This window comes from Scyliorhinus torazame, chromosome 12, assembly GCF_047496885.1.
Source record: "Scyliorhinus torazame isolate Kashiwa2021f chromosome 12, sScyTor2.1, whole genome shotgun sequence".
Classification (NCBI taxonomy): Eukaryota; Metazoa; Chordata; class Chondrichthyes; order Carcharhiniformes; family Scyliorhinidae; genus Scyliorhinus; species Scyliorhinus torazame.
Window position 1 is genome coordinate 73,997,274 of NC_092718.1, and position 24,774 is coordinate 74,022,047.

The following is a 24,774-nucleotide window of genomic DNA, read 5'->3' on the forward strand; positions in this document are numbered from 1 at the left end:
CAGGTACAGCACGGGGTTAGATACAGAGTAAAGCTCCCTCTACATTGTCCCCATCAAACACTCCCAGGGCAGGTACAGCACAGGGTTAGATACAGAGTAAAGCTCCCTCTACACTGTCCCCATCAAACACTCCCAGGACAGGTACAGCACGGGGTTAGATACAGAGTAAAGCTCCCTCTACACTGTCCCCATCAAACACTCCCTGGACAGGTACAGCACGGTTTAGATACAGAGGAAAGCACCCATTACACTGTCCCCATTATACACTCTCAGGACAGATACATTTAGGTTTAGATACAGAGGAAAGCTCCCTCTACACTGACCCCATCAAACACTCCCAGGATAGGTACAGCACGGGTTAGAGACAGAGTGTGATGAACGGTTACTGCCTTGTCATCATGTAAGGTGATGTCCCCTTTAAGACCGGCTTGAAACCCTGGGGAATCCGCCTCTGGCTCCGCCCATCTGTGAGCCATATATAAGGGGCTGCCTTGTGGGCTGTGCAGCAGTTAGCACATGTCTCAGCTCTAGCATAATTCTTAGTCTATTAAAGCCTTCTTTACAGTTTAATCTCTCATTATTGAGTGGAACCTCAATTTAATAGACTAAACTAGATCAGGATGGACGCAGGCGTAAAACCAGAGAAGCTCAATCTGGAAGCACGGACACCGGTGACAAAGGACATTTTTAAATACTGGCTGAGGTGCTTCGAGACCTACCTGGACTCCGCAGAGATTCCCATCCTGGGGCCACGCAAGCTGAGCCTACTCCACGCCCGGGTGAGTCACAGAATCTCCGCCACGCTCGAAAAGGCGACGACTTATGAAGAGGCGGTCGAGTTACTCCGCAAGCGGTTTGTCAAACCCATCAACGAGGTATACGCCAGGCATCTGCTCTCTACCTGCTGGCAGCGCTCGGGGCAATCGCTAGACAAATTCGTCGAGAAATGCACCGCGCTTGCTAGGGACTGTGACCATCAGGATGTGACAGGGGAAGTCCATATGAACCTGCACATCAGAGACGCTTTCGGGTCCGGCATCCGCTTGACCTACATCCGTCAGCTGCTGCTCGAAAACGAGGCAAACGACCTCCAGGACACGCTAACGCCCGCCTCCTCGCTGAAGGTGGCCCGACATAACTTGGGTACGTACCCCGCGGACTCTGCCAGCCCCCCCCGGACTTCCTCAGACTCGCCCGTATTACACGCCTGCGCCACGCGGCGACCCGCTCACCATGGGGGCACACCGTGCTACTTCTGCGGACAGGGCCAGCAGTCACGCCCACGCTGCCCAGCCCGCTCTGCGATCTGCAGCGACTGCGGGAAGAAGGGGCATTTTGCGAGGGTCTGCCTGGCCAGAAAAACAAAGAACAGCCGGCCCGAAAATCAGGCTCTCAGGCCCACAGGCCTCGCAATGCTGCTGCGCACCGACCCGACACGCCCCCTTCTGACGCGTCATCAGCCTCGTGCGAATCATGGGCGCGGCCATCTTGGCGGCGGCCATCTTCTCGACCCGACACGTGCGACCGACGGCGGCGGCCATTTTACGAGTCCGACTCAGCTGAGGACTCGGACTACCCACGACTGGGAGCGATCACCCTCGACCAAACTCGGCCAAAACACCTGCAGAACTCTATGATGCAGGTCCAGGTCAACGGGCGCGACACTGCATGCCTCTTCGACTCCGGGAGCACGGAGAGCTTTATCCATCCTGAAATGGTAAGGCGCTGCTCCCTACGCACCCATCCCGCATCCCAAACCATAGCCCTCGCATCTGGGTCCCACTCGGTACAAATCAAGGGGTACTGTATTGCGGATGTCTCGATCCAGGGCGACAAATACATCCGTTTCAAATTTTATATCCTCCCTCAACTCTGTGCCCCCCTGCTGCTCGGACTGGATTTCCAGTGCAGCCACCGAAGCCTGACACTGAAATTCGGCGGACCCTTGCCCCCCCCTCACGGTATGCTGCCTTGCGACACTGAAAGTCGCACCCCCCTCGCTGTTCGCGAACCTCACTCCCGCCTGTAAGCCAGTCGCCACCAGGAGCCAGCGCTACAGTGCCCAAGATATGACTTTTATCAAGTCAGAGGTCCAGCGTTTACTGGGAGAGGGGGTCATCGAGGCTAGCAACAGCCCTTGGAGAATGCAAGAGGTGGTAGTCCGGTCCGGGGAGAAGAAACGGATGGTCGTGGATTATAGCCAGACCATAAACCGATTCATGCAGCTTGATGCGTATCCCCTTCCTCGCATCGCGGAAATGGTAAATCGGATCGCCCAATACCGAGTCTTTTCCACGGTCGACCTCAAATCTGCCTACCACCAGCTCCCCATCCGACCAAAAGACCGCCCCTATACTGCCTTCGAAGCAGCCGGCCGGCTCTTCCACTTCCTCAGGGTCCCCTTTGGTGTCACAAATGGGGTCTCCGTCTTTCAAAGGGCGATGGACCAAATGGTGGACCAGTACGGTTTGCGGGCTACATACCCGTACTTGGACAATGTCACCATCTGCGGCCATGACCAGCAGGACCATGACGCTAACCTCAAAAAGTTCCTCCAGACCGCCCAAGCCCTTAACCTGACCTATAACGAGGAAAAATGCATTTTCCACACCACCCGGCTAGCCATCCTCGGCTATGTCGTGGAAGACGGAGTCCTAGGTCCCGACCCCGACCGCATGCGCCCCCTTAAGGAACTCCCTCTCCCCCGCAGCCTCAAGGCCCTCAAACGGTGCTTGGGGCTTTTCTCATATTACGCCCAGTGGGTCCCCAAGTATGCGGACAAAGCCCGCCCACTCCTAAAGACCACCACTTTTCCCCTCTCGGCTGAGGCTCAATTGGCCTTCAACTGCATCAAGGCCGACATCATCAAGGCCGCTATGCACGCGGTGGACGAAACCATCCCTTTCCAGGTAGAGAGCGATGCATCAGACATCGCCCTGGCTGCTACCCTCAATCAAGGAGGCAGACCAGTAGCGTTCTTCTCCCGAAGCCTCACCGCCTCCGAGATTCGACACTCTGCAGTTGAAAAGGAGGCACAAGCCATTGTGGAGGCTGTGCGGCGCTGGAGACACTACCTAGCCGGTAGGAGGTTTACCCTCGTCACCGACCAACGGTCAGTCGCCTATATGTTCGATAACACGCAACGGGGCAAAATAAAAAAACGATAAAATTTTGAGGTGGAGGATTGAACTCTCCACCTACTCGTACGATATCAAGTATCATCCAGGGGAGCTCAATGAACCCCCAGATGCCCTGTCACGCGGCACATGCGCCAACGCGCAGGACGACCGCCTGCAAGCCATCCACAATGACCTCTGCCACCCGGGGGTTACCCGGCTCGTCCACTTTATCAAGTCCCGCAACCTACCTTACTCAACCAAGGAGGTCAAGGCCATGGTCAGGGCCTGCCAGGTCTGTGCGGAGTGCAAACCGCACTTCTACCGGCCAGACAAGGTTCGGCTCGTGAAGGTCTCAGGTCCCTTTGAGCGACTGAGCGTGGACTTCAAGGGGCCCCTCCCATCCACCAATCGTTATGCCTATTTCCTCACCGTTATCGATGAGTTCTCCCGTTTCCCATTCGCCATTCCCTGCCCCGACATGACCTCAGCCACCGTGATTAAGGCACTGCACAGCATCTTCACTCTGTTCGGTTTCCCCGCTTATATCCACAGCGACCGGGGTACATTGTTCATGAGCGATGAACTGCGTCAGTATCTGCTCCGCAAAGGCATCGCCTCGAGCAGAACGACCAGTTATAACCCGCGGGGAAACGGGCAAGTGGAGAGGGAGAACGCGACAGTGTGGAAGGCTGTCCTTCTGGCCCTACGGTCGAGAAGTCTCCCAACTACCCGCTGGCAGGAGGTTCTACCCGATGCCCTACACTACATTAGGTCACTCCTCTGCACGGCCACTAATGAGACCCCTCACAACCGATTGTTTGCCTTCCCCAGGAAGTCTACCTCCGGGGTCTCGCTTCCACCTTGGCTGATGGCTCCGGGACCTGTTCTTCTCCGGAGGCACACGAGGAGCCATTAAACGGACCACATGGTGGAAAAGATCTGACTGCTCCACGCCAACCCCAGTTACGCCCTCCGGGATCTGGCACCCGCTGGATCTCCCACTACAGACGCCCCTTCCCGCTCCACTCCCCTGCAGGACCCGGCGCCCCCCATAACACCCCCCCTTCCGGCCCTACGTTGGTGAGCACCTACCGCACGCCCCCCCCTTGCATCCCCCCTTTACACACCCCGCCGGCGCCGGTACCGCTACCCCGACCCTGCCTAGTCCCCCTGCCCCGACCCGGACCGAAACTCCGACCGCTGTGCACCCGGATGTACCCTCAACCGGGACGTCCGTGCTCGCCGCACCACCGCCCGAACTGAGGAGGTCGATGAGGACGATCCGGCCACCTATGATAGCACTTCACCCCCGCCGGACTCTTTTTTAAACAGGGGGTGAATGTGATGAACGGTTACTGCCTTGTCATCATGTGAGGTGATGTCCCCTTTAAGACCGGGCTTGGAACCCTGGGGACTCCGCCTCTGGCTCCGCCCATCTGTGAGCCATATATAAGGGGCTTGTGGGCTGTGCAGCAGTTAGCACATGTCTCAGCTCTAGCATAGTTCTTAGTCTATTAAAGCCTTCTTTACAGTTTACACTCTAAGCGTCATTATTGAGGGTACCTCACAGAGTAAAGCTCCCTCTGCACTGTTGCCATTGTGGTGTTGGGTGCTCTGGTGCACAGATGAGCCAACACAGTTGTATGTGGTACAACTCTATTTTATTTTAACTCTTATAATAGTTTGTTCTGGATACTCTGCACGTGCTGTCTCCCTGAGTGTGTCGTATAGCAGGTCTGTCCTGGTCCTCCTCTCCAGCTAATACTGACCACACGGTGTCGTGTTTGTGCTTTTATATCTTTCTGTGATTGGTTGTGGTGTTGTGTGTTCTGATTTGTCTGTTGGTGTGTCTATCATGATGTGTGTGTTTGAATATCATGACATCCCCCCTTTTTACAAAGATATGTGCCTACGTGGTTATAAATATGATCGTGTCGTGAGTGCATCTAAGAGTGTGTGTGTGTGTGTTGTGTACAGCGTGTGTATATGACATAACTATTTACATGGGGTGATGTCGGGTGCGTCACACTAACAAGGTTGTACCATAACAAAACATGAATGCGAGAAAAAAAAAAAACTTGAACAGTGGTCCGGTCAGACAATATCTGGAACGATAAACAACAACAGGTTATAATACAGAAGTGTTTGACTTTTTGAACGTATGAACAGCGTTATAAGTCCAGTCTAATGGGTGACCGCCTCAAGAATAGGCTGGTCCTCAAGCCGGTTCAGCTGTGGAGATCTGGGTTCACACTGGTTCACCTTGGACTGTTGGAGGTGATGCTGTTGCCGAAGTCTCTACTTTTCCATTTGTTGTACTTCGTGCAGTGCTTGGTTTTTCATTCGTGCAAATATAACATTCAACATCTTTGTTGGTGTTGCCTTGGCTGTGGTTTGGTTTACTAAGTTTTTTTTTTGCTGGCCAGGTGAATATTGTAGCGCGTTCTAACAGCCTGTAACACAGTTCCTTTGTGTATTTCTATGTGCTGAGATGTTACTGTAGTTAGTAAGGCCTTAATTATCTGCAACTGAACACCTTCGTCGGTTTGTGGTCCTTGAGAACAACCACATATTGTCTCTATAATTCTATCAATTAATTTCTGTAAACAGTCAGATGATGTGCTGACTATGCGGGGACATTTCGACTGGCATGCCAACTCAAAAGGAAGAAAATACTTGTCTGCTTCAATAAAGTTTGCCCTGGATTTGACAGGCGGCAAGGTCCCAGAAACAGCCTTAGCTTCTGCATGGGGAGGATTTTAGCTGCTGTGGCCTGGTCACGGGTGGCGATGGAAGGGGCATGATCCGTGGCATCTCCACGAAGTTATCCTTGGGAACCAGTGGAGGATCCGGTGTGTGCGTACGGTTCAGTTGCGAGCGTGGAAGGCGGCGCAAAGCTCGCTGATTGCGCCTACGCCCCAATCCATCCGCCCTGCATGCCAGGAACAAGGTGGAGTCTTTTTTCTTTTTATGTTTGTGGTGGACGGCATCTTGTAGCCGATGGGTCGTTGCCATCGAAGAAGCACCATCACTAATATCATGCAAGGCGATGACTGTGCCAGATGTGGAAGTTGGCCGAGACCGTGCACGCTGGTTCTGGCCACCTGCTGTGCCGGAAGGGCGACTCCGCAGAGAAACGTCGTAGCATGTCGCCTTGGAGAGAGAATTGTTGCTCGCATCAACGTCTGGCGATGGCGCGAATTAGTGTGTCCATCTTGGACCGCCGGTGCTGGTCGCCACTGCCGACCCAGTGGGACTGCCACGCGATCCATTCCCTGTCGCCGTGGCATCCGCCGTCACCCTGAGCGTGCCATCACCGAGGCCGCGACACCGCCCGTCCGGAGCAAGGTCTGGCGTGCGCGAATCAGAGTCGGCGCTTGGCTGCTCCCCATCTGGAGTCCGGTCTGTCTTCCGTCGATGCTCCCCGTCCGGAGTCCCAACAGGTTCACTGGAGGCAGCCGAGATTCCCTGAAGCTGCACTTCTGGAGTCGGAACATGCAGAAATGCACCGACCAGTGGAGAGGGTCGAGCCATCGAGGGTGGAAGCGGTGCGCCGCCACCGCAGTCGTCAGTGGTCCCACCGTGATCGTCGAGTGCCTCGGTACGCACTAGGTGAGGTCTGTCACCTTGCACCTTTCGCGTGGGATGCTGTCGTCACTCGTCTCACATCCGGTGGATAGATCCTCATTAGCAGCTTGCTGTTCACTAGGGTTGGGTAAATTGTCAGAGTTTTCATCTGGTGGTGCACACCATGTCGGTGGACTGTCATTGTCTTGCCATTGTCCTTCATTTGGGCTTTTCTTCTTTGGAATTTTAAATCTTCCCCCAGACATTGCAGAACCTTGTTTATTACCCCCAAATTCTCCCATATGTATGGTCTTGAATATAGGATCCAATGTTTCTGTCGACATTGTACTATTTTCCAAAGAACATTCCGTTTCACTTTTCTTCTCAGGTACCTCATATGTATCTTTGTCTAATGTACATGCCTTCATGGTCTCTGGGTCTGATTTTGCTGGGACTGGCATGGTCACAGTCTCTCTTTTACTGTTCTCAATTGCCCACATTATACTCCCCATACATAACTGCTTAATCACTGGGGTTAGTGTGGTTAAACATACAGGTAATTTCTTTAGCAAATCCTCAGTATCCTTCTGTGACCGTGCAGCATTATTAATCTCTGTTCGGCTACAATGATTCTGAAGGTCAGCACATGAACCTTTTTCCTTCAGGCTTGGAAGAGGAGATTCCTTTAGCTTGTCTTCAGTTGGGCTTGAACACTCATCAGCGCTGTGCCCTTCATTGTAGCATGAGAGACCGTCATGGTCATGCTGCTGTGCAGTGGAGCATGGTAGACTGTGATAGCCTTCTTGCTGTTTACGTGAGCATGGCAGACTTGCATCGTCTGCCGCTAGTTGGTCAGGAGAGGTTGCTAGACCCTCATGGTCTTGTTCCTGCAAGGACTGCGCATCGGAGTCAAGCGTTTCTTCTATCGTGGAGGCTGTCCACGAGCTCTCTGTGGAGGCTTGTGACACTGGAGTCACTTCTTGTTCGTGCAAGGACTGCGCTCTGGAGTCTTGCGTTTCTGCAATTGTGGAGTCTGTCCACGAGCTTGCTGTGGAAGCTTGTGACACTGGAGTCACTTCTTGTTCATGCGAGGACTGCACTCTGGAGTCTTGCATGTCTTCTTTCATAGAGTCGGGAACGCTGAGCGGGACGTGGACCATGCTCTGTGTGGCAGCAGGCCGCTCTCCGTGGGCTTGCACCGCTCCCTGTCTGGTAATGTCAGGCTGCAGCATCATCCGGCACTGATAAGTTGGAACGTCATATCTGCTGGATTGAAGATCTTCAAATCCGAAAAATGAATCCGCATCTGCGTCGGATTCAATGTGGGGGCCGCCAATGTGCAACACGAAAGGTTCGTCCGAGTCATAGTCGTATAGGACCACGGAGCTATCATTGGGCTCGCGAGGTCCGGAAACACTGTAAAGATCGTCATCGAAGTATTCAAGGTCGGAATCATCGGCTTGTGCGTAGGTAACTGCTTGTCGGAGGGTTCTTCGGAGGTCAAATTCATCTCCTGGGTCAATTTGCAGCAATGTGCTGTCATTCCAGGTGAGGAAAGGTTGTTTTACAGCTTTAACAGATTTTTGTTTTTTTGATTTGGGACGTTTCCCTTTTAAATTGGATTTGGGACGTTTCCCCTTTAAATTGGTGCAGTCTGGGGCCTCTGACATCCTGACGCTCGGTATGTAGCACGTAGGAAGCGACTGCGCATGCTCAAATCGCTGTTCCTTTACCGATGGCCGTTTTCTTGACTGCGCATGCGCAGCATCTCGCGCATGCGCAAACGAAACTTCCGGTTCTGCGCACTGCTCGCGCAACTGTGCTAGCGTGATACCTTTAGCAAGATGGCCGCCGACCTCGACCCAGCCCTCTCTCAGGCCCGGGATTTCGGCCTCTGGGAATTCGGGCTCCGGGATCCCGGCCACGAGGTGAGTACTGCCGCTTTTCTTACCTTTACTTGCCGATTGGATTGCGTTTTCTTCACAGTACTTGGAGAATTTGTCCAGGACTGCCTGGTAATCGTACCTTTGCTGCCTCCTGAAGAACCTAAACCTTGCGAATATTTCTCTTGCCCTTGCACCGGCGATGGTGAGGAGAAATTCAATTTTTTCGCTATCATCCAGGTCTTGGAGTTCAGCTGCCACCAGGAACAATTCGAACACTTGCCGGAATCGCCGCCAGTTTTCGCGGAGATCGCCGTGGCACTGGAGCGGCTGCGGAACCGGGAGCTCTATCATTTTGCCTGGGCACTGCTGGTTGTCTGTGTACACTGAGGTATGCCGGCAGGTATCGATCCACTCCTGTACCATGTGGTGTTGGGTGCTCTGGTGCACAGATGAGCCAACACAGTTGTATGTGGTACAACTCTATTTTATTTTAACTCTTATAATAGTTTGTTCTGGATACTCTGCACGTGCTGTCTCCCTGAGTGTGTCGTATAGCAGGTCTGTCCTGGTCCTCCTCTCCAGCTAATACTGACCACACGGTGTCGTGTTTGTGCTTTTATATCTTTCTGTGATTGGTTGTGGTGTTGTGTGTTCTGATTTGTCTGTTGGTGTGTCTATCATGATGTGTGTGTTTCAATATCATGACAGCCATCACATATTCGCAGGACAGGTACAGCATGGGGTAAGATACAGAGTAAAGCTCCCTCTACACTGTCTCCATCACACACACACAGGACAAGTACAGCACGAGGTTAGATACAGAGTAAAGCTCTCGCTACACTGTCCCCATCAAACACTCCCAGGACAGGTACAGCACGGGGTTAGATCTAGAGTAATGCTCCCTCTACACTGTCCCCATCAAACACTCCCAGGACACGCACAGCACGGGGTTAGATACAGAGTAATGCTCCCTCTACACTGTCTCCATCAAACACTCCCAGGACACGCACAGCACGGGGTTAGATACAGAGTAAAGCTCCCTCTACACTGTCCCCATCAAACACTCCCAGGACAGGTACAGCATGGGGTAAGATATAGAGTGAAACTCCCTCTACACTGTCCCCATCAAACACTTCCAGGACAGTGTGGTAGTCGGTATTAGGGGTATTACGGTACCTAAGTTGAGTCACGGATGCCCAAGCCGGCGCCTGCATCACCGCCGAAACTGTGACGATCACAGAGGACGAACAGGGCCCCCGATAGACTAATTGCTTCATTCTGATATGTATATGTAAAATGAATACTGTAAATAGTTGTGACATGTAATAAGGCAAAACACAGTACCACCGACGGGTATCACAATAATCTCTACCACTATATGACGCAAGACCACCACCCCCACCAGACTCTTTTTTTTAACACGGAGTGAATGTGGAAGTCGGTATTAGGGGTATTACGGTACCTAGGTTGAGGCTGTAAGATCATTGGTGTGGGACGTACCTGAGACAGGAAGATCATTGGTGAAGCCTGCCTGCGGGTTCCGCCCAGTAAGGCGGAGTATAAGAGTCTGTGTCTCCCTAGCAGCTGCATTCTGTACCTGCGCTGCTGGGGGAAACATCTAGTCCAATAAAGCCTTCAATTGTCTCCAATCTCGTCTCGGGAGTCATTGATCGAGCATCAATTTATTGGACTACATTTTAAAGAATGGAGCTCCGAATCAAGCCGGAGTGTCTGCAACTCAGCCCCCACGTGGCAACCTTCAAACACTGGCTGGCGTGCTTCAACGGGTACCTCGGGACGGCCACGACTGCACCCACGGAGGACCAGAAGATGCAAGTTCTCCACTCGAGGGTGAGCCCAGAGATCTACACCCTCATCGAGGATGCGGACAATTTCGACGCCGCAATGGACACTACATTCGCCCAGTAAACCAGGTTTACGCCCAACATTTGCTGGCGACAAGGCGACAAAACCAAGGGGAATTGCTGGATGAATTCTACCGCGCGCTCCTGGTACTAGGTAGGAACTGTAACTGCCCGCAAGTTTCAGCCAGAGACCACACAGAACGTTTAATCCGGGACGCATTTGTTGCAGGTATGCTGTCCTCCCAAATCCGTCAGTGGCTGCTGGAGAAAGAGACACGAGGCCTCAAGCAGGTACGGGCCCTTGCTAGCTCTCTGGATGTGGCCTCCTGAAACGCCGTGCGGACTTCCCCGACCGCGCGGCAGCCCCTTGGGCAGCATGGAACCCACCCGCGGCCGACCCCGATGCATCCCCCCCACAAGCTTGTGCCGCGTGGCTACCAGGCAACCCCGGGGGGTCCTGGTGTTATTTTTGCTGGCAAGCCAAGCACCCCCGGCAGCGCTGCCCGGCCCGCTCCTCCACCTGCAAAGGTTGTGGCAAAAAGGGCCATTTCGTGGCGGTATGCCAGGCCCAGGCAGTCACCGCTGTCTCCGGGGGCGAACCGGGGCCGCCACCACAACTCTATCCACGAGCCACGTGCATGCTGTGGGCGCCGCCATCTTCATTTACCCGAGCCACGTGTGGGCCCGGGGCACTGCCATCTTGTTCCCCAGGGACCACGTGTGATGCGTGGGCGCCGCCACCTTGGCTGGAGTCTCAGGACCCCGATTCGGTTGACCACACACCGCCCGAGGAAAATCTTCAACTTTTACCACGACTCGCCTCGGTGACCCTGGACCAGTCTCGGCCCCGAACGCTCTCGACCGCGACGACGACCGTGCTCATCAACGGGCGCAAAACATCCTGCCTGATCGACCCCGGGAGCACAGAGAGCTTCATACACCCCAACACGGTAAGGCGCTGTTCTCTTCCCATACACCCAGTTTACCAAAGAATCTCGCTGGCCTCCGGGTCTCACACTGTAGAGATAAAGGGGTTCTGCGTCGCGAACCTCACGGTCCAGGGAAGAGAATTAAAACATTTCCTACTCTACGTCCTCCCTCACCTCTGCGCTGCCACGCTCCTGGGATTGGACTTCCAATGCAACCTCCAGAGCTTAACCTTTAAATTCGGCGGCCCTATACCCCCATCACTGTCTGCAGCCTCGCGACCCTCAAGGTCGACCCACCTTCCCTTTTTGCGAACCTTACCCCGGATTGCAAACCCATCGCCACCAGGAGCAGACGGTACAGTGCCCAGGTGACCTTTATTTGGTCGGAAGTCCAGCGGTTACTGAAGGAAGGTATTATTGAGGCTAGCAACAGCCCCTGGAGAGCTCAAGTAGTGGTTGTAAAGACCGGGGAGAAGCATAGGATGGTCATCGATTATAGTCAGACCATCAACAGGTGTACGCAGCTCGATGCGTACCCTCTCCCCCGCATATCTGATCTGGTCAATCAGATTGCACAATACAAGGTCTTTTCCACGGTGGACCTCAAATCCGCCTACCACCAGCTCCCCATCCGCCCGGGCGACCGCAAGTACACTGCATTCAAAGCAGATGGGCGGCTCTACCACTTGCTAAGGGTTCCCTTCGGTGTCACAAATGGAGTCTCGGTCTTCCAATGGGAGATGGACCGAATGGTTGACCGGTACGGTTTTCGGGCCACGTTTCCGGACCTCGACAACGTCACCATCTGCGGCCACAACCAGCAGGACCACGACACCAACCTCCGCAAATTCCTCCATACCGCAAAAACCCTTAACTTGACCTACAACAAATGCGTGTTCAGCACCGAACGTCTAGCCATCCTCGGCTACGTAGTGCATGATAGAGTCAGAGGCCCAGATCCTGAACGCATGCGCCCCCTCATGGAGTCTCCCCTCCCCCACTGCTCCAAGGTCCTGAAACCCTGCCTGGGATTTTTTCATATTACGCCCAGTGGGTCCCTAATTATGCGGACAAGGCCCGCCCACTAATCCAATCTTCGGTTTTCCCCCTGTCGGCAGAGGCCCGCCAGGCCTTCAGCCGCATAAAGGCGGACATCGCAAAGGCCATGATGCACGCAATCGATGAATCACTTCCCTTCCAAGTCGAGAGCGACGCGTCCGACGTAGCTCTGGCAGTCACCCTCAACCAAGCAGGCAGGCCCGTGGCCTTCTCACGCACCCTCCATGCTTCAGAAATCCGTCATTCCTTCGTTGAAAAGGAGGCCCAGGCCATAGTAGAAGCTGTGCGGCACTGGAGCCATTACCTGGCCGGCAGGAGATTCACGCTCCTCACTGACCAACGGTCGGTAGCTTTCACGTTCGATAATGCACAGCGGGGCAAGATATAGAACGATAAGATCTTACGGTGAAGGATCGAGCTCTCCACCTACAACTATGAGATCTTGTATCGTCCCAGGTAGCTAAACGAGCCTCCAGATGCCCTATCCCGCGGCACATGTGCCAACGCACAAGTGGACCGACTCCGGGCCCTCCATGAGGACCTCTGCCACCCCGGGGTCACTCGATTCTTCCATTTTATCAAGACCCGCAACCTGCCCTACTCCCTCGAGGAGGTCAGGACCAACACCAGGAACTGACAAATCTGCGCGGAGTGCAAGCCGCACTTCTACAGGCCAGAGAAAGCGCACCTGATAAAGGCTTCCCATCTCTTTGAACGCCTCAGTATGGACTTCAAAGGGCCCCTCCCCACCACCGACCACAACACGTACTTCCTGAACGTGATTGACGAGTACTCCCGGTTCCCATTCGCCATCCCTTGCCCCGACATGACCGCAGCCACCGTCATAAAAGCCCTCCACAGTATCTTTACGCTGTTCAGTTTCCCCGCCTACATACACAGCAATAGGGGGTCCTCCTTTATGAGTGACAAACTGCGTCAATTCCTGCTCAGCAGGGGCATCGCCTCGAGCAGGATGACCAGTTACAACCCCCGAGGAAACGGACAGGTAGAGAGGGAGAACGGAACAGTCTGGAAGACTGTCCTACTGACCCTACGGTCCAGGAATCTCCCAGTCTCCCGCTGGCAGGAGGTCCTTCCCGATGCACTCCACTCCATCCGATCACTGCTGTGTACCACGACAAACGAAACATCTCATGAACGTCTCCTTGTCTTCCCCAGGAAGTCCTCCTCCGGGACCTCGCTCCCAACCTGGCTGGCAACTCCTGGACCCATTCTGCACGCAAACACGTGCGGGCGCACAAGTTGGACCCATTGGTAGAGAGGGTTCACCTCCTTCACGCTAACCCTCAGTCGCCTACGTGGCGTACCCCGACAGCCGGCAGGATACGGTCTCCCTACGGGACCTGGCGCCCGCTGGATCCCCACCCACACCCCCCTCTACCAACCCCACCCTCCCTCCCACCGGCGCACCCCACGGCTGCCCCCTTCCCAGGTGGATCGGTTCTTCCACTGGTCCCACCCAGGGGTGATGAAGCTACCGAAGAAGCCAAAGTCACACTCCCGGAGTCACGGATGCCCAAGCCGGCGCCTGCATCACCGCCGAAACTGCGACGATCACAGAGGACGACCAGGGCCCCCGATAGACTAATTGCTTCATTCTGATATGTATATGTAAAATGAATACTGTAAATAGTTGTGACATGTAATCAGGCAAAACACAGTACCACCGACGGGTATCACCATAATCTCTACCACTGTATGACGCGAGACCACCACCCCCGCCGGACTCTTTTTTTTAACACGGAGTGAATGTGGAAGTCGGTATTAGGGGTATTACGGTACCTAGGTTGAGGCTGTAAGATCATTGGTGTGGGACGTACCTGAGACAGGAAGATCATTGGTGAAGCCTGCCTGCGGGTTCCGCCCAGTAAGGCGGAGTATAAGAGTCTGTGTCTCCCCAGCAGCTGCCTTCTGTACCTGCGCTGCTGGGGGAAACATCTAGTCCAATAAAGCCTTCAATTGTCTCCAATCTCGACTCAGGAGTTATTGATTGAGCATCAGATACAGCACGGTTTAGATACAGGGTAAAGCTCCCTCTACACTGTCCCCATCAAACATTCCCAGGACAGGTACAGCACGGGGTTAGATACAGAGTAAAGCTCCCTCTACACTGTCCCCATCAAACACTCCCAGGACAGGGACAGCATGGGGTTAGATACTGAGTAAAGCTCCCTCTACACTGTCCCCATCAAACACTCCCAGGACAGGTACAGCACGGGGTTAGATACAGAGTAAAACTCCCTCTACACTGTCCCCATCAAACACTCCCAGGACAGGTACAGCACGGGGTTAGATACAGAGTAAAGCTCCCTCGACACTGTCCCCATCAAACACTCCCAGGACAGGTACAGCACGGGGTTAGATACAGAGTAAAACTCCCTCTACACTGTCCCTATCAAACACTCCCAGGACAGATACAGCACGGGGTTAGATACTGAGTAAAGCTCCCTCTACACTGTCCCCATCAAACACTCCCAGGACAGGTACAGCATGGGGTTAGATACTGAGTAAAGTTTCCTCTGAACTGTCCCCATCACACCCCCAGGACACGTACAGCATGCGTTTAGATACAGAGTAAAGTTCCCTCTACACTGTCTATATCAAACACTCCCAGGGCAGGTGCATCACGGGGTTAGAGACAGAGTAAAGCTCTCTCTGCACTGTTGCCATCACACACTCTCAGGACAGGTACAGCCTAGGATAAGATACTGAATGAAGTTCCCTCTACACTGTCCCCATCAAACACTCCCAGGACAGGTACAACATGGGGTTAGATACAGAGTAAAGCTCCCTCTACACTGTCCCCATCAAACACTCCCAGGACAGGTACAACATGGGGTTAGATACAGAGTAAAGCTCCCTTTACACTGCCCCCACCAAACACTCCCAGGACAGGTACAGCACAGGGTTAGATACAGAGTAAAGCTTCCTCTATACTGCCCCCATCAAACACTCCCAGGACAGGTACAGCACGGCGCTAGATACAGAGTAAAGCTCCCTCTACACTATCTCCTCGGGTTTGAATATGTAGGGTACAGCTGCCTTTGTTATTTACGCTACAATTTCTCATTGTATTTTCAAACAGGGAATTCCGACCTCGCATGGGACCATACCCTCAATCGGCCCTTGAAACGTTTCTGCGGAAGATTCTTCTTCAACTTCGCTGGATATGTGAAAGTTTTTTAAAAATAAGTTTAGAATACCAATTCTGTTTTTCCAATTGAGGGACAATTTAGCATGGTGAATGCAAAGCCGGAACTCCCAGTGTCGACTTTGGAGTTGTGAGGTTGTTGCTGTGGTGGAGTGTGGCTGCTGCTGTTGCTGCTCTCTCTGTCTCTGTTGCTGCTGCTGTTGGTGTTGCTCAGTTGGCTGCCTGTTTCCAGTGCTGGTTGCTCTTAAGCTGCCTGGAGGAAGAAGAGGTGAGGGAAGGAAGGAGAGTGGTGCGAAGCACAACAAGAAGGCGACTGCGACATCAAAAGGGAGTAGAGCCGTTTGGACCGCTTGTTTGCTGGGCCCCTCCCGGGCTGAGGGCCCGTCCCTGCCCGGCCTAGTTCTCCCAACTGTCAACAACTGCCTTCAGTGTGGTAAACCGCTGTTGCACCTGTATTATGTGATGTACGGTAGGACCTGTACTACAGGTTCGCCGGTAGTCCCTGCCTGTATAAATATGCATGTCCTCCAGCTAGCAGCCATTTCGCCAGCTGCTGTGGGAAGCCATACATCTGATAGCAATAAAGCCTCAGTTGGATTCAACTATCGTCTTTGTCCAATTGATCGTGCCTCATTCAGCAAGGACAAAGCCTTCCTTCTGTAATCCGGTGTGCTTGTTCGAGGATAGGGAGATCGAGAGGACAGAGTGTTGCTGGGTCTCCTCCTGGGCTGAAGATCTGCCTAGACTTCCCAATCCTCCCACCCTCCAGCTTCACCAGGAGTCTCCCACCTCAGGCATCCTTCAATCTACGGTGCCCTACCCTCCTGTGTTGCTAGTCTCTTCGCACTGTGTCCCTTGTTCTCACTTCCCTTCCTTGCCTCGGTCCTCTATACACCTTCCCAGGGGGAAGGGTACATTGTTCCACCTCGCTCTTCCCTTAACACCCGCCCCGCCCCCCCTGTCTATTTCTCCATCAATGGCAACACGGCAAAACCCACATTGGTGTGGGCCTGCCACTTGCCCTGATGGCCGCTCCCCCTACGCCAGTGGCGGGCCCGTCTAGAGCCACCTATGCGGGGGTGGTGGCCTCTTCAGCCTCCACTACTCCCGCAGCCTCGTCACCTTTCCGGTTACTGACCCGAAAGCCAGGCGTAAAGTGCTACGCTCAGCCAATCGTCACCGGGCGCATGCGTTTGTGCGATGGCCAGGGTCGTCGGCCCCTAGGCCTTTGTGGCCACCTCTCGTCTGTACAAGAAGGTCATGTTTTTCCTGAGGGCCGAGAGGGCGATCCACCTCGCCCTTGAAAAAGGGCTCGCGGTGGGCAGGACTTACATGGCGGTGGACCCTCTTGAGGCCACCCTTCGGAGCTCCTCCTCCCCCACCTCCAACTACTTGGGGAGGTTCGCTCCGAGGTGGCGCCGCTCCCTCTCGGCCTGAAGGACGCCCCGTGAGGCACATCTACCCCTTCCAGAGCCAGGCTTTGATCCGCCTGGCCCATGAGGATGTAATAGAGAGGGGATTCGAGGTCTCCCATCTAGGGGAGACATTTTGCATGTTCTGGTCTGCGGATTGTGTGCGGTGCCATGCCTGCAAGAAGGTGGGGCATGTAAGGAAGAACTGCCCCACCTCCAAAGTCACCCAGACACCTAGGCAGCTGCGGTGAGCCCCCTCTCCCTCCATTGACGTTACCATGCTGACCCCACAGGAGACACCGCGCCAGCGCCTAGCCGCCAATTGGCTACCAGCATGGAGGAGGGAGAGCATCCACGGGCCACAAGGCCCGAAAGAAGGCAAGCCGGGGATTGGCATCCAGGTAACCCCGACCCCGTCAGCCTAGAGAACCCTGCACCCCAGAACTCCAGCCTGGGGGCCACTGACACACCTCCACCAATACTATTTCCAGTGGCTGGGCGAACCCGTGCCCGGACGGAATTCCACATTGGCCCCCAGGCCCTGAAATCTCCCTCGGGGGCTAGCCGCCTTGCAGACATGCCCCCCGTGCCTTTTCGCACTGCGCGGAGGGATTCCCTATACGGGCTGCTGCTGCACACCCTTCACCTCCTCACCCTCGCCCGTCGTCCGGACACGCATTGTTGCCGTCCGGCGGCGGAGGTCCCCACTGGAGGTCCCTCTATGAAGGAGTCCTCCCCCTCAATCTTGGGGATCTGGGGTGGAGGGTGTTGCATGCAGCAGTGCCGTACAATCACCAATTTAACCAGTTCACGGGCACCCAAGAAGCCTGCCATTTTTGAGGCCTTGCGGAGTCCGTGGGCCATGTCTATGTTACGTATTAGAGGCTGCACTCCCTTTTTAGTTTTCTAACCAAACCTTTGCTGGAGTTTTGTTTGCACCCGGTGTGGAGAGGGGCGGGGAAGGCGGAGAACCTCCTTGTGAACCTGCTCCGGGCCTGGTAAAGCGCGCAATTTATAGGTCCAGGAAGTGGGCGACCGAGGGGGGCGTCCAGCCAGACTGTCTGCCCCTCTTCCATAAGACCATCAGACATAGGAGCAGAATTAGGCCACTCGGCCCATCGAGTCTGCTCCGCCATTCAATCATGGCTGACATTTTTCTCATCCCCATTCTCCTGCCTTCTCCCCATAACCCCTGATCCCCTTATTAATCAAGAACCTATCTATCTCTGCCTTAAAGACACTCAGTGATTTGGCCTCTACAGCCTTCTGCGGCAAAGAGTTCCACAGATTCACCACCCTCTGGCTGAAGAAATTTCTCCTCATCTTTGTTTTAAAGTATCATCCTTTTAGTCTGAGAATGTGCCCACTGCTTCTGGCTTTTCCTACAAGTGGAAACATCCTCTCCAAGTCCACTCTATCCAGGCCTCGCAGTATCCTGCAAGTTTCAATAAGATCCCCCCATATTCTTCTAAACAGACCCGGAGTCCTCAATCGTTCCTCACATGACAAGTTCTTCATTCCAGGGATCATTCCTGTGAACCTCCTCTGGACCCTTTCCAAGGCCAGCACATCCTTCCTAAGATACGGGGCCCAAAACTGCTCACCATACTCCAAATGGGGTCTGACCAGAGCATAATATGGTCTCAGAAGTACATCCCTGGTCTTGTATTCTAGCCCTCTCGATATGAATGAAAAGAGTTGCCTTGCACCTGGGCGGGGTTTGGGGTTGGGGGGGGGGGGGGGGGGGGGATCAAACCCAGGCCTCCCGCGTGGCATGCGAGAATTCTACCACTGAACCACCAATGCAAACCACAGCAGCTACATTCGCGGCCAGGTTTCCCTAGAAAAGGAGCGTGCAGTGTCCACGGGCACTATCGAGTCCTTCCGTGCCCGGTGGGCACGGCCGCGGTTGCGGCCCCTTTGATTGCACTCTTATTTGGCGTTTTAAGTTTCCGTTGATCTTTGTTGCGTTCGGGTAGTGCCCCTAACAGGTGCGGCCCTATTTTGCTTTGTCCCTCAGTTTATTTCCCTTCTTCTATTTTGGGTGGACCTTAAAAGAGTAGCCAATCCACCGACCCTGCACATCTTTTTGGGTTGCGGGGCTGAGACCCAGGCAGACACAGGGAGAAAGTGCAAACTCCACATGGGCAGTGACCTGGGGCCAGGATTGAACCCGGGTCCTTGGCGCTGTGAGGCAGCAGTGTTAAGCGCTATGCCACTGGGCTGCCTAACAGTTTAATATACAACAAATCTCCTGCTCCCAAGACCACTCTTGGGGTCCAATGAGATCCGGAATGATGGGCCTTTCAGAGACTATCGTTGAATGGTCAGCATTTCTGATGGGGATGTGGGGTGGAAATAAATCTCATCCTCTTTGAGTCGTTAGAAATTCCAGCAACTGGGGCGAATCTTCTACGATATAACACAGCTTTAGAGAAAGTTCGTAAGTGATGTTTCAGGTTTACCCTGTACTTGAGGGGGAAGGCACAGGATGGGGGATCAGCCATTTTGGACTGTAATTGGCCTCCCCGTTTATTTCCTTATTTTCCCTTTTCTTTTATTTTGTCGTTAATATTTTGGGTTTCCTCCGGGTGCTCCGGTTTCCTCCCACAGTCCAAAAATGTGCAGATTAGGTGGATTGGCCATGCTAAATTGCCCTTAGGTTAGATGGGGTTGCTGGGTTACGGAGATTGGGTGGAGGTGTGGGCTTGGGTAGGGTGCTCTTTCCAAGAGCCGGTGCAGACTCAATGGGCCGAATGGTCTCCTTCTGCACTGTAAATTCTATGATTCTACTTTCGATCCATGGATGATTAATGGACATGTGGCTTTAAGGAAAGCAGCAGAATCCTTAAGTTACAGAAGAGATGTCTCTGCTGGTCTGAGCTGGTTTGAACAGGAGACTGCGGACTCATCGGCACCAGAGAGAGATGGAGAGGGTGAAACTTGGTTTGATTGATTGGCTGTTGGCCAATGAATTGGCCCAAAAGGCTGCAATCATCCGGGTAACGGGCAGTGATTGGATCCTATCCCAGAGGATGCTTTTCAGAGTCCCAAGGAGTTTTAAAGTTTTGATTCTGGCAGCACAGAGGCAAGAACATGCTACATCTCTCTCGAAAAAAGCTGCCGTGAGCAGGTGTATTTCTGAACTTGCATTACAGGCTGTGCAAGCAAAGACTACAACCTGCTACCTCTTTCCAGAAAAGTTGTGACTGCTGTACTTTTGAAACTCCAGAGACCTGAATGAGGAATTATTTAGAGAAGGCCATTACAGGCTACAAACAGAAACTTTAACCTGCAAGCATGCTGTGAAGGAAGGTGTGCTGTAAACCATCATCTGAAACAGAGACTCTATTGCCTTTCACTTATGATTTTTACCCGATTCCACCCCTCTGTGTTTGTCTGTTTTGTGTGTAAGTGTACCAGGTAGGGGCAGGATAAAGTGGGGATTTGGAATTAGCTAATAGCTAGCCAGTTATAATTGCTGATTATTTCATTATAGTTGTTGTTATTAATTTATAAAAACTGTTTAAACTTACAAACCTGGTGACTGTAATTATTGGGCAGCCAAGGAACAAAGACATTGGGTATTTTTCTCAGAATTATCGGAAAATTCATTTGTGTTGTGACTCCAGGGGCTGTGGGGCTGGAATTGACCGCATCCTAGTCCACGGTGTCATAACAGGACTAGGGTTAGAGGAAAGTCTTCTCTCGGAGGGTGGTGAACCTTTGGAATTATCCTGCCCAGAGAACCTGGTGTCTCCCCGTTCTCGAGTATATTCCAGACTGGGGGGGATTGACGGATGGTTGGCGGCTCTGAGGGAGACGGTGGAGAAGTGAGGCTGGGGGATATGTAGTAGCAGGCTCAAGAGGCTGACTGGCCTCCTCCTTCCTGCTCTCATCCATGACGTCCTTCAGGTGTCCTCTCCTCAACCCATCCATCAGAAAGAAAGTCCATCCTCCGCCCTCGGCTGACACTCTGTGTGGCCGTGAGGAAGGGAGGCTTTCCCATCTGGTCCTCCTCGACCTTGTTGGTGGTCTTTGACACGGTCTGACCTGCTCCGTCCTCTGCACTCTCCTCCGACAGGGTGCGACAGCCCTGCTCTGGTTCCATTCCTCTATATCAGATGGCAGCCAGACAATCACTGCCAAACGGCTCCTCTCTCTCCTCCCGGATCGGACTGTTCATAACCTCGGAGTCCACGCGCCTCTGAGCCTTGCTCCAACTATCACTCGGAGCGCGGGCGCTCCCACCGCCAGCGTTGCCCGGCTTGGCCGCCAGCTCACCCACAGCCCCGCCCACCTGACCTCCACACACCCATTGCAAAGCCTTGTCCGCTGGTCTTCACCATTGTACCCTCCCTCGACTGGACATCATCCAAAGCCTCTCCCTCACTCATCCTCTTGCTCACTCATTCCCTTCCTCACTCAGTCCCTCTCCCATTCACTCCCTCCCTCCCTCTCTCTCTCTCACACACTCCCTGCCTTTCTCACTCCCTCTCTCATTCCTTCTCTCACTCATTCCCTCTCTCACTCCCTCTCTTACTCCCTCTCTCACTGCTTCCCTTTCTATCACTCCCTCACCCCCCTATCTCCCTCCCTCCCTCCCTTTATCTCTCCCTCCCTCTCTCTCCCTCTCCCTCCATCCCTCTCTTTCCCTCCCTCCCTCTCTCTTCCTCCCTCCCTCCCGCTTCCTCCCTCTCCCTCCCTCTCTCCCTCTCACTCCCTCCCTCCCACTCTCTCCCTCCCTCTCACTCCCTCCCTCCCTCTCACTCCCTCCCTCTTTCACTCCCTACCTCCCTCTCTCACTCTCTCTCTGCTTCTCTCATTCCCTCCCTCTCCCCCTCCCTCCCCCTCCCTCGATCCCTCCCTCTCCCTCCCTCCCTCTCTCCCTCCCTCCCTCCCCCTCTCCCTCCCTCCCTCCCCCTCTCCCTCCTTCCCCCGAACCTCTCTCTCATGCACATAATGACATACAGACAGGCAGCTAATGAACACAGAGAACAGGACATAACCAATCAGCAGGCAGAACACTTGGGGGTGGTTTCCCACTCTAAAAGGCACGAGGCACTCACACTACCACCTCTTTCCACTGGGGACATCGACAGAGTGAGTCAGGTGTATATATCACATAACACCTACAGCACGTGGCTAAGAGCTAGTCTGGTTCAGTCTGACAGAGTAACCACACTTAAGTTAGCAGAGAGTCGAACTCACAGAGAACTGAGCTAACTGTGTGACAGGTTCATTAAATCAAATTGAACTAACTTCAAGGTCTGGAGTATCTTTCAGTTATAGCTGCATCCAGTTGCAGCCCGTGTTATCTCAGTGTGCTTAACACAACATGGTACCAGAAGACTGCTATCCCTAGGTGGTTTACCTCAATCTGTTCCGTGATGACCAGTGAATGTATCCCGGCACCCTGGAGAAGATTCTGGCTCCTCACCAGCTCAGGACCTCCGGCAATCTCAGTGCCAACTGGCGGACTTTCAAGCAAAGGTTTCTGCTGTACATCGAAGCCTCAGACCTCGAGGGTGCGTCTGATACAAGAAAGATTGCGCTTCTCCTCTCAACCGCGGGGGATCAAGCCATCAAACTCTTCAACTCGTTTAACTTCACCGAAGGCCAGGACAAGACAAAGTTTCAGACCATCCTGGACAAGTTTGATAGTCATTGTGAAGTGGACACCAATGAAATCCTCGATCGCTATATATTTAAACAACGCCTACAAGGTAAAGATGAATCTTTCAACTCCTTCTTAACTAATCTTCATCTACTAGCGCTGTCCTGCAACTTTGCTGATATTGCTGATTCCATGATCAGAGACCAAATCGATTTTGGAGTTCGCTCTGATCCTCTGAGAGAGCAGCTTTTAAAAATCAAGCATATGACCCTGTCAGTCGCGATTGAAACGTGTACAGTGCATGAGCACGCCAAAAATCAGTATTCCCAATACAAATCGGCTGAAAATGAGAAACTTGCCTCCCACGAGGCAGAGAGTGTGCAGACCATCTCCCGGACGCAGCGCTTCAGCATTGATGAAAGCGGCCATTTTGCGCGCTCTTCCCGGAGCCCCACACATGCACGATGCGAATGGGATAACGAAGCGGCCGATCACCACACTGCGCAGGTGCGAACGTCTGCCGACCGCATGCGCATGTGCGATGACGCACGGAGCGTAACGACGTCATGACGTGCCTGAACTGCGGCACCGCCCACTTCAAGAAACACTGCCCTGCAAGAGGCAGGCGATGTTTAAATTGCGGAATGCCTGGACACTATGCAGCCTTGTGCAGGTCTGCACCACCAGTCAAGGGCCAGCGCTCCCAATTCCAGGCATGTTCAGAGTGTGCAGAACGGTTACAGGATCCTGATCCTGGCAGTATAACGGATCCGGAGGACGATTGCCTGGAGTCCCCCGATCATGTGGGCATTATTACCACACGTGAACATGCCTCACCGACATCATCACGGAGCCTGCCCATCCTCACTGTGGATTCTGCGGACGAATGGCGTGTGGTGATGCAAATAAATCAATGCTCTATCCAGTTCAAGCTGGACACAGGTGCTTCTGCCAATCTCCTTCACAGGCAGATTTCAGCCGCATCAAGAAGCCACCCAAGCTCCTTCCAGCAGCCTGCCAGCTCCTGGACTATAACGGCAATGCCATCACAGCACTGGGATCCTGCCATCTGCTCGTCTCCAACAGGAGCATTCACGCAAGGCTTTGGTTTGAAATCGTCAAGCCAGATAGGGCCTCCCTGCTCGGTGCATAGGCATGCAAGCAGCTAAACCTTATGCAGCGGGTCTACACAATCACCTCCCCCAACGTGGCTCTTCAAGCCGGCATTGACGACATCCTCGCTCAGTATCCGGATGTGTTTGACGGGATGGGCACTCTGCCATATCGGTACAAGATCCTGCTGCAGCCCGATGCCATGCCTGTGGTCCACGCAGCACGCCGGGTGCCGGCTCCACTGAAGGAGCGCCTGAAGGTGCAGCTAAAGGATCTTCAGGACCAGGGCATCATCTCCAAAGTTATAGAACCGACTGACTGGGTCAGCTTGATGGTTATGTGCAAAAAAGCCTTTGGGGGAGCTGCGCATCTGCATTGATCCCAAGGATCACATCCAGAATATAATGCGGGAACACTAATCCATTCCGAAGTGGGAGGAACTCACAAGTGAGATGGCACACGCCCGGTTTTTCACAAAGTTAGATGCGTCACATGGATTCTGGCAAATCCAGCTGGATGAGTCCAGCAGGTATTCCGCCGTGTCTATGCCAATGGCCTCAAGCTGAACAGGACCAAGTGTTGCTTTGGCATGTCGACACTTAAGTTCTTAGGTGACCAGATATCTCAGCAGGGCGTGCGCCCGGACACAGACAAGGTCAAGGCCATCGAAGCCATGAAGACCCCTGAAGACAAGAAGGCGGTGCTGCGCTTCCTAGGAATGGCAAAAGTTTTGGGCAAGTTTATCCCAAACCTGGCCTCACACACCACGGCCCTCCGACACCTGGTGAGAAAGTCTACTGCCTTTGAGTGGCAGGCAGCTCATCAAGCAGAGTGGTTGGAGCTGAAAGCCAAGCTCACCACTGCACCTGTATTGGCATTTTTTGACCCTGACAGGGAAACGAAAATCTCAACAGATGCGAGTCAGGGCGGAATCGGCGCGGTGTTGCTCCAGCGCGATGACACCTCATCCTGGGCACCGGTTGCCTACGCATCACGGGCAATGATACCCACCGAGCAGCGGTACACCCAAATTGA

At 53.6% G+C, this 24,774-nt stretch overlaps 1 protein-coding gene across 2 annotated transcripts in view; it reads left to right on the plus strand.

The window, feature by feature from the left end:
* LOC140386483 (uncharacterized) overlaps positions 1-16,199 on the plus strand; it is a 95,494-nt gene extending 79,295 nt beyond the window's left edge. For both annotated transcript variants that reach the window (XM_072468869.1, XM_072468870.1), the window contains one exon: positions 15,532-16,199. In XM_072468869.1, the coding sequence (XP_072324970.1) occupies positions 15,532-15,576 (45 nt within the window). In that variant the 3' untranslated portion in view covers positions 15,577-16,199. The remainder of the gene's footprint in view (positions 1-15,531) is intronic.
* Positions 16,200-24,774: the final 8,575 nt, after the last annotated feature.